Below are 10756 nucleotides of genomic sequence, written 5' to 3'. Positions count from 1 at the left end.
ACCTTCTACTGATTTTTCAATTAACCACTCAACTTTTTTAAGCAACACTAGAAATAAATTAAATAATACCAATAAATAACTCAATTTCTGTTTTAAATAAGGCAAAAAAACACTTTGTCACAAACGATTAATCGATTGTATTAGTTGACAATTAATTCAATAATCGAATTTTAGCAATTAATCAGATTAGTTGGCTTAATCGTTTCAGCTCTACAAATTAGTAATGAGACAGAAAAAGCAAACCTGACGTTTTTTTTTATCACAAACATGAAACTGAAGAGCAGATAGAGTAGAAACTATTTTTTTTTTAAATAAATTTTACCCTCTCAGCTTGTAATTTAGTTTCTCCACTTTTATGTCAGTCATAGACAGTTTTTGACTGAGTTTTTTTGTATTTTTTTTACATTAAATAACTGACAGAATAATGGAGTCAACAACCAACTCAGACTGAGAAGTTAACGTGTGCTCGCATAGAGAGCCAATGCATCTTGGTAATTGCAGCCCTGAAAGTTTTGAAAAGAATTCAATATATTTAAAAAATTGTCCCTCTATTTGGAAAACGTCCTTTCAAACCCCTTTCATGTCCGGTGACTCCGCTGCTATTTTCCTGTTATCGTCTCCGCTGTGTTGGTTTTAATTTCTGTGCTTCTGCTTCAGATGCCCAAAGAAGGACCACAGCTGGTGGCTCCTTCCACCGCCGACAGCTGATGGTTCCCAGAGTAACTGTGCATGTCTGGTAGAAAACAAACAAACAAACAATAAAAGCATCTCCGTCATGTTGAGGGGGAAAAATAAAAGTCAAGGTTCAGCAGTGTCTTCTTTATTGGGTGGTAATGCCACAGTACATTTGATAAGACTGTGTAAACAGCCCAGAGTGTCTGTGAGCCGTCGAACTGGACCAAGAGTTTTATAGAAAAATGAAGCAACAGTAGGAGGATCAATAAAAACAAACAGTTGGTACTGGTATTTTTGGTACATACAAAAAGAAAAAGGAGAAAAGCCAATGGTTTCTAGGTTTAAAGAGAAAACAGGAAAAAAAAAGTGATGCATTGAAACGGTCAAAAGCAGTTCCACTCTGAGCTCAACTTGATCTGAACCAGACGACAGACTTTAAATAACAGCTGTCCACCGCTTTACTTTGGCATTAAAAGATAGCACGAAAAGCAGGTAATAAAATAGTTGTAAACGAAATGTACACTTCAACTCCTGCCACAGAGTCACTCAAGGAGGATCTATTTTTCCTCTTCTCTTCTTCTACCTCCTAAAAATATTCAGAGCAGCGTTTTGCCGGTCCGTGTGGAAACAAAGAGAAGTTTCTGCTGCGAAACAGGACAGAATCAGGTCTCGCTGAAGGGCTGACAGCCTGTGCTCCTCCTCCAAAACACAAACAGAGAAGAAACCTAAAACAGTGAAGAAACTTAAAACCAGTGCTCTCCAGTTCCTCCCTAAGAAGGAAATTATTTTTCATTTAGCCGACAATGAGCACAGCCTGACCAGATCAATATGCTGCAACATGGAGCCATGGAGGAGGATATCAAATGATGCCACTGACAGAGGAAAACGTGTAGTTTTTGCTGAACATATTGAAGGTCGACATTAATACAAAAATAGTTACATTTTTTAACAACTCAAGCTTTGGTAATCATTTCTCATAAATAATTGTATTTTTAAAACATGGAAGCTGAATCTCTGTAGCCTAACATGACCAATATGATGTTATTTATCATTGACAAGCAGTATTACAGGAGTCGTACTCATTTCTGCCCTTATAATCATTAACATGTCACTATAAAGCTGGAGAGTGGTAGGTCCAATCTACCAACAGGCCATATTATTTTTTTATTAATACGCTTTTTAATCCACAAGAGTTCTTCTTTTCATACTACTGTTTATATAATTATGATTCTAGCCACTTTGCTTTTCAATAATTTCTTTTTTTATTCCTGTGAAATTTATGCTACGAATAAAGTCATCTTCTACAACATCTGTTAAGATGTAATGTGTGTCAACATCAAAAAAGGACAAAGTCATCAATCTTTACAGCAGGTTACTAAAATGTAATTATGCTAACAGAGCTACAAAGCAGATGCTAATTTTCTAGCTAAGACGTTAGCTTGATTAGATATGTTTCCCAAGTTAGAAGTATTCCCTTGTTTTCTTACTCCTAGCTCCTAAGGCTAGAAGCTAGCTTCTGCTAGAAAACTAGTTTTTCTCATTAGAAAAGCTAGTTTTCTAACTAGCTTCTAGCTAGTAATACAACAAGGGATGTGCTAATTGTTGTATTGAAAACTACTACTAGCTGTAAGGTGATGAATAATGTTTGTCTCTTTATTTGAGAGTTTAAACACATAAGGAACAGATGTGCTAATGAATAGCTTAGCATCAGCAATCTTCACTGCATTTTGTATACACACAGCTATGTTGTAAAGTTAAAGCTGCTAGTCAAGCTTTTTTCAGTTTTAATTCTGATTGTATTTCTGCCTTGTACCTCAAAAAGAAAAAGAAAAAAAAAATCCAACTTCAGAGCACAAAGACAGAACTGTAAGACAGAAAGTAGCCAATATGTTGCTAGCTAGTTAGAGAAACAGCTACATAATCTCTTTACTGGAAGATTTTGTCCAGTAAAAAAACGATGTTGAAATCAACCACATTTTTCTTATTGTTATTTCTGCTGTTTATTGTCCATGAAATGCCACAAAAAGTGGAACATACAGTAGTAATGCAGTACTGACCTGTTGCTAAGCATTGTTGGCCAGCCAACTGGGAAAATGGTTTTCTACGCTGAACTTAATTCATTTACAAACCAAACAACAAAAAACTCTTAGGAAGTATTTCAAATTGCAAAGAAAAACACACTTTGGTAAGACGATGGCATTTTAAAACTACAGTTGGCAAATTTTGAGCTTGTTGGCAGACTGTCTTAATAACAGCAGTTAAATCTTTCTACACATTGTTGCTTTAGATTTGGGTTATTACTGAGATTGTGGTATTTTTACTCGTGGTTCTATTACCTTTGGGATGTCAAACCCGTCCAATAAGTTGGCAGATTTTGAATTTCCAGGTTCCAGGTTGTAGAATATCAACTGGAATGTTTCTTCAAGTCATGAGTGTGGGGAGTCAAAGTTTTCCAACAAGCCCCAACTTCAAAATCCAACATCATATCATACAAAAAGCTTTGGTAACAAAATGCTTTTTTTAACCGCTGATTGTTTGAATCTCATTAAATGTAGAAAATGCTGACAAACACACCATTTTCAACTTGCATTGGCTAAAGCAGCAGGGTTGGTCACTAGGCTGTGTAAAACTTTTTTTTTAAACTTGGCAAATCCAATTGGCTTTCAAAATTACAACATAAAACAATGTGACATCACCCCAACATCCATGTTATACTTGCTTAGAGGTGAGCTAGCCATTACTCTTAAAGGCTAGGAGATGTTTTGGGCGCTGACGCACAAGCAATGGCTAACTGCTGGGTGAGAAAATGTAGTTCTAATTTTGCCTTAGTTGTTGATGCTGTGAGCAACAGAAATGAAAGAGGACGAGTTGTAAAATCACAAACTGCACCAATGACCTAACATTAACATTACCTAATCTCATGAGACTTTATGCAGGTTCTCTGTCTGCGCCAATGAAGATTCCCTCAGGTTTTAATACAAAATACATGGAGCGACTCAACTGACAGCAGCCGAACCTACTTCTCTAATTAACTGGCAGAAAACACAGTTGGATCTCTTAAGGATCTCAGGATTAACTGGTTGATAATATAATAACATTGGGGAAAGAAGTTAAAAAAGAAAAAAAAGACAGTGAGACAATGGCCGGAGTAACATACCCCATTCTGACACAGTAGCACAGTTTGAATTTTGTATCTTTCATTTGACTGGACCTGGTTTGTACACAACATGGCAGCATAAAATATGTGATTCGTTTTCTCACATTCAGACTCGCTGTTTTCAAAACAAAGCACTTTCAGTCTGTTACATGGCTTTTAGGACAGAGTAATACAGAACGCAAAGTTTGTAAAAGAGAAATTACAAATGAATCCACGGAAGATAAGAACAACAGTTCTTAAATTGACAAAAGTGGTTTTGTCCGTTTAAGATTTGTTAGTCTAAATTCTCAGGGTAACTGAATGTTAAGAAAGACCTGGACTGGATTAAAGTATTCAGTGCAAATGAATTTTCGCAATACTTCAAAAAATAAACAGTCTGTGGCATTAAGGATTTGACCTTTTACAGATTCCTTCTGTTTTTGGCTTTTGTTTCAGTTGATCAAACACGCAACAAAACACAACAATATAAAAATGAATGCAAAAGGCGACAACAACGAAAAATGATACCCAAACCAAACTGACCCCATGTGAAAATGTAAACAACCAGTAACTGGAAATAAGGATTTTACTGCAGAGAATTTTTAACCCTCTCTTTGTACAATCAATACAGTCACTTAGGAAGGCCTGTCATATAATGGCATCTCAAAGTCAAGACTTTGACTAGACCACCTTAAAACCTGTCAGAGGTGGACTTGTGTTTTGTACTTGTGTACTCTAGTGTAAAATCTGAAAACAAACTTCTAAAGGGGTTTGTTTCCAACCTGATAAATATAATTGCATTTATTCCGATATGATTTCAAACATGATGTGTAGCTTCTTGAGATCTTTTAGCCTACTTCATGCGGTCAAGCAGGTTCTACATAAGAACCAATCGGACATGGGATGGGGCCGGCTGGTGTCCATGTCATTTTCACATAGAACCAGGCTGGTCTGGTCACTTTTCGTCCTTTTCATAAATGAAATCTTGAAAGTTTTGTTTTAAAATCTGTTTAACGATTTGAAAGATTTAAGTTTCAGGGGAAGAAATAGAGCAGAAGAAACATATTTTCTCACTCAGAAAATATGGACGATGTCATTTGTGGATTATTAAATAATACATTAATTTGATTAAATTTATGCAATCTGTCCACAGCAATGAATCAGGAACAAAGTCTGAATATGCAGAAAATCTGACCAGCTCCGTTAGGAGGGCATCCTTAAACTGCACTGTATTTTCTTTTTAATTTTATTTAATTTTTTACAGATACGAGACACTTTTTAGCATCAACAATGAACACAATATCAGTAACCCAAATTCTAAAACCCATGTGCTTCCATGAATCAGCCCAGCTTCTGATGTCACAACCCAGAAGTCGAGTGGAAACAAAAAACTAAAGCTGAGGCTGAAATCTGTGGCATCAGAGTAATAATAAAAATAACAATCATATAAAAAAATGTAATCAACGGCAGATAGAAAACATATGTTGCTGCCATAGGGAGCTTCAGTTTCTTATCTCTGTCTCAAGGCCACTCATTTGTTGTTTTTTTTTCTAAGTGATGCAGTTTCAGGCCAGTGTAACTTCCTCGAGAGTCAGAGAAAAAACTCTCAGAGAATTCCTTCCTGATTTGGTCTTATCTTAAAAAAACCCAAAAGAAAACAAAACAATAATTTTGAACTTCTGTCCAACTAGACCAGACATGCCTGTTTGTACATTCAGTAACGTGGATCTCCTACGGGTTTTGAACACACCACTCGGATGGCTGGTAATGCGTTGAGCCGTGTTTGGTTACGAGTCTTAAGGCAGAGGTTCCGTGCAACATTCATCAGGATGTGTGGACGGCAAAAACTCATCCGCCTTCCTCTGAGCTCCCAACATATCTATACTTCTCATATGTTGCGTTTTCGCTCTTGCAACAAAAAATATATACGCATATAGAATAAACTTAAAAAAAAATAAAAAAATCCTCCACATGCACATGCTGATTTGTTGAGTGGGGTGCAATTGCATGATGCGTGCATTTTCAGCGCCGGGAAAGAAAGAAGTCTTCATGATCGCTGAGCGTTCCTCAAGGTTTTGCTGCGAGTGCCGAGGTGCAGAAGCAGCAACTCCTTTGGCGCATGTGTTTGGGCGTCCCCAACCCCCCACCTCCCCCTCCTCGCCACTCTCCTTTCGGAGTTTCCTCGGGACACGTGGAACACCTCAGAGAGCTTTGGCACTGGTGGTGTGGGAGACGGTGTGGGACACGGGTTTCTGCGGGTAGCGGCTGTAGTAGTAGACCTGGAACAGGATGGCCACGTCCACAAACACCTGCAGCAGGCCGCACGTCCAGAACTGCATGGGGGCCTCCGTGAGCAGGAAGTAGCCTGTTTTGAAGGTGTCGCCGCTGGTCCACATCAGCACCATCTTGATGCTTAAAGGGAGGACAAAAAGAAGGTATGATCAAATATGGCAAGTATTGTAGTAGAACTCCTTCATCTAAAAGAGCTAAAAGGAGCGGTGTAATGTGTTTTCCATTTTATAGCACAATCAAGTACCTTCAGTTGCTGTATATATCAAATATTACTTAAAAAAAGTTTGACTCTTTAATCTGTCTCTTTAAGAAGCTCATGCTCTTTCTGAAACTCCGCCTTCAGGAAGTCATCACAATATCTCTCCTCTTTGTTTAGCGACGTTTAACAATGTTTTTACCCGCGTTACACTGAGAAGTAGCTCGTTTAATCAGCAGTTCCACAACTGAATGGAGATTAAAGGATTTCTTAAACATGCATAAAATAATCAAAGCAACACTCCAGGTAAGTTATTCAAGAGTGAATAACATTATAACATAATGGAAAGCTAAAAAAAATGTTTTAATGTAATACTGCCCCTTTAAAAGCAGGGTTTTAATCTACTGACTATGAATAGCCTGCAGGATGTGCTAAAAGTTGTTTCGCCTCTTAACTTCCTGTTCTAAAATGTGAAAGAACTTACAAAAAATTAATAATTAAAGCAGAAACTCTCACTAGCTAAAATGTTAAATTTTTTTCTTTCCACTTCATAGTCATGCACAGTTTAAAACTCTGAACTATGAAAATTTTTTAACCATGCATTGTGTAATATAAAATTATTCACCAAGTAGTTCCCACGCAAATATTTGCGTTTGACTTGTGAACAAAAATGTTTGGTAAAACAGTTTTCATTTCACCCGCAAAATATCCTTTTTCCATTTTGCTTAAGAATGAAAGCCTAGCTGAGTTTATTTTCCTGTTCTGGTTTTCTACGGCATTCGATTCGTTTTGCCCAAGTTCAATTTAGTAACAGAGAATGAATACTTATCACAGTGGGAATGGGTGGTCAGAGGAAAGATATTAAGGAAATAGCAACTGGAGCAGAGTAAAAACAATAGGAAATTGAAATAATGATTGTAATACTCAGAGCTCTGGTTGGCTATTAGCTCCACATCCTGTGGCACATTTGTGACTATAAAACCCATAAATGAGCTTCCAGGACACACCATGTACGCAACTGGAGGTCATGTTTATAGGTAAAATACAAACTTTTACTGTTACAGAAGAACAGAACAGTCGTGTAATTTGGTGGGACAGAGTTCATCCAAGCATCTATTATTCCCCATCAGAAATGCAATGGGGCCTATTGATGCGGAAAGAGAAATGGAGCCAGTGAAGAAGAGTAAAAATGCCGGTGTCTACATCATTGACAGTATAAACGGCGACCAGACTCCACTGCGACATTACATTTTTATTCTTCAGTACGCCCTGTTTTAGTGGTTCCCTTATGTAACGCAGAAACTACAAAAGTACTGCAATATCTAGTTTTGTAAAACTAAACTTGTTTGAACATGACTGTAGGACTTGAGAGATAAACTGGACACTGAGGATCGGGTGAATACAGTCACTTATAATTCTCTTTAAAGACAAAAGAGCTCTGGTGCTGCAATGTGATTGTATTTGAACAAAAGTATTTTGGACATTTAATCTAAACGTCACCATATTGTGCCGACAGAAGGACACATTTAACGGACCTTCTGTGGAAGTGAGCTCTAGATGTTGCAGAACCAATTTGAAGTTTTGCTGAACTCACTTGTGTTTGTCTGAAGTACTTTGAAAAGACACTTCAGTTTGAGTCACGGCTGCGTGCTGACAAAGGCAGGACCAAGTCATCATTGTCTGCAGTCCTCAGATGTGTTTCCTAAAGCAACCTGCCTGTGACAATATGAACGCACGCTGAGGCATTTCAAAGCTCGTCGCTTTGCTTGGTCAGCGCTATTTGAATGAGCTTTGCAGGGACACTTCTTTGTATCACAGAGTTGGAACTTAATGGCTTGGTTTATCCCCCGTGATCCAGCTATATTTGCTCAGATCCAAAGATATCTGCCTCAGACTCCTGAGTCTCCGGAGAGCCTGGATAGACCCGTAGAGAGAGCTGTGACTAAACCACAACTTGACGTATAGTCTTGGCTAAAACTCGTGTCCGGTGATTAGAAACCTAATTTAGCCTCGCTATCGGTCCTCCAGCTCAGCACCTCCCCGCGGCTGATTGTGTCGTTTGTCTCCTCTCTTACCTGCTTGTAGCATCTCACTTTCTTGAGGCTACAAATTGCGGCGGGTGATTACTGCGGAGCGAGCGCAGAGCGTGGTCGCTCAATCAATGTCCCCTACTGAGTTGAATCAGACAGAGCCTGACAGATCCCCTCTCAGTACCAGCACCGATTTAAGGTTTAAACAATTACCTGACTCCACAATTCTTAAGCTCCTGTCGCTTTCCAACCTGCAGAAACTTACTTAAAGAACCATCAGGCAGATAAATGGAGATTATGTTGACCAAATCCAAAGAAAACGTCAATAGATCCTGCTGGGGTTGAGCTCAGATATTGCTGTACAAAAAGGCAGAAGTTCCCGAGTTACCCTGAGACTGTTGTCACAGGCATCTTGTTGGCATTTGTTTTACAGTTTCATTTTGAGCTGCAATAAAGAGCCATTTCACAGTTTTGTTTTTTGTTTTAGAAGAACCTGGACTGGAGTATTTTATGATTACTTGACAAAGTTTTGCAAACATATCTCTAAAATGCCGTCCCGTAACTTTATTTTGAACCCAACATTCTGTGTTCTCTCGTCTCGCAAACTTAATGTATCCGTAGACCTTTATGATTCGCATTTCCAGAAAGTCTGTCAAATCAGGTGGATTTCTGCTTAGGAGGCAGACGAGAGTTTGACTTTTCTGTTCCGGATCAGGGTTGGGCAACTCCAGGCCTCGAGAGGCAGTGTTCTGCAACTTTTAGTTGTGTCTCTATTTCAACACACTTGACTCAAACAATGAGGTCATTAGCAGGACTCTGGAAGAACTTCGACTTCTCTTAGGAGGTGATTCAGCCATTTGCTTGAAGTGTGTTGGACCAGGGAGACTCTAAGAGATCCAGGACACTGGACCACGAGGACTGGGATTCCCCACCACTGTTCTAGACAAATAAACTAGCTTGATTGAAGCAGACTAAACAGGGCTGGCGTGAATCCACCCTAGTTGATCAATTTTGAGATGCATTCACACCACTGTTGTTTCGTCCGCTTTATTCAAAATTTAGTACGTTGGCCTAGAAACTCCTGTGAAAACTCATGTGGTCAGCCAGCAGGGGCTTTTCTTCAGCTGTTTTTTGAATGTTGCAGATGAACACTAAAATCCTGTAGTAAGGTCAGAACCTTTGATTGAATTGTACACAAAGTCACTAAATGTCTGTGTTGCCCTGATTTCCTTTAATAGTCTAACAGAAAGCCCTGAAATAAATAAGTCAGGAGGGAAGTTCTGATCCCAATAGTCACTGATAATAATAATAATAATAAAAAAGGTAAGCTTTGTGTCAGAAAATTTCCTGCCATCCTATAAGCTTCTTAGCATATCCGGAGGAGGGATAAGAAGTAATCTAGCGTCTCTCCTCACAGTTGGACTGACTGTAACCCCAACCGTCTGCCTCTGCCAATCTTGCCACTTTCTTCAGACTCACTCATTTCTCTCCAACTCTTTTCCCACTGGCAATCTATCCTGCCGTTTTTTTTTTGTTGTTTTTTTTTGCCTGGCCTTTCATCATGAGCCTACTCTCCACAGCATGTCTCCCTTCCCTTCCATCCATTCACCCCGCCTCTTCATTCCTGCTTGCTTTTTCTTCTTTCTTTCCCTCTGCCTACCTAACCTACCTCCCTCATGCTCCCGTCTCTCGGCATGGAGCTTGTTAGCTCCGTGGAAACAGCAACTACATCCCCCCACCCACTGCTCCCTTTGCCCTGCTCTCTCAGTTATGGCGTCGTGTACCTGCTGTTTGGTTTGGCATTCGATCAATTCATGTCTGGCTACTTATTTGCCACATTATGCTCTGGATTATGCTCAGAGGCCGACTTATGTCTAATTCACACATCAAGATATTTATGTCGATTTTTGAAGCAATTTTCCCTTCTCCCTCCAATTATTGCGGTGGCTCTAAAGATAATCTTATGAGATCTTCTGTGTGTGGTGTGCTAAGAGTGATATAGTCTTCTCAGAAGCACATCGGAACTGGTCTGATCTAATGTTTGGTGAGTTGTCTTCCTCAAAATTGCAGTGTGTGTGGTCTTTCCGAAAAACAAAAGAGAACGCAGCCCGTTCAATGTGAAGTGTAGCCTGTCGGAAAGACAGGAGACAGAAATACAGAAGACAAACCAACAGTCACGGTGCACCAGGAAGCTCGGCGAACGCCGGTGACGTTTTTGTTTTTTTTTCTCAGGTGAAAAATAGTCCACAAACCATCATCGTTTCTTCTTCCTCGTCGGCCATGTTTGTTTGGTCTTGAGAGGTTTTGCGCGGTTTTCCGTCTGACATCTGGTGAGTGAAATCTGTTTTGAGTGGTGTGTTGTCATTGCTGGGTGGCTCAACACCACACACTGTAAAACCAAAGACTTCTATAGTTACTTTTTGTTGC

General features: G+C 39.3%; 2 protein-coding genes across 3 annotated transcripts in view; one reads left to right on the top strand and one right to left on the bottom strand.

The window, feature by feature from the left end:
• LOC122843333 overlaps positions 1 to 10756 on the top strand; it is a 705002-nt gene that overhangs the window by 173351 nt on the left and 520895 nt on the right. The gene's annotated exons all lie outside the window — the stretch shown is intronic.
• The window catches only part of LOC122843339 (solute carrier family 66 member 2), a 32572-nt gene continuing 22012 nt past the window's right edge, over positions 197 to 10756 (bottom strand). The window contains exon 5 of one of the 2 annotated variants that reach the window (XM_044138008.1): positions 197 to 6223. In XM_044138008.1, the coding sequence (XP_043993943.1) occupies positions 6013 to 6223 (211 nt within the window). In that variant the 3' untranslated portion in view covers positions 197 to 6012. The remainder of the gene's footprint in view (positions 6224 to 10756) is intronic. The other variant, XM_044138010.1, reaches the window with a different exon arrangement.

The sequence above is a fragment of the Gambusia affinis genome, linkage group LG14, assembly GCF_019740435.1.
Source record: "Gambusia affinis linkage group LG14, SWU_Gaff_1.0, whole genome shotgun sequence".
Lineage (NCBI taxonomy): Eukaryota > Metazoa > Chordata > Actinopteri > Cyprinodontiformes > Poeciliidae > Gambusia > Gambusia affinis.
Note: the sequence above shows the minus strand (reverse complement) of the source record. Positions and strands in the feature narration are given on the sequence as shown.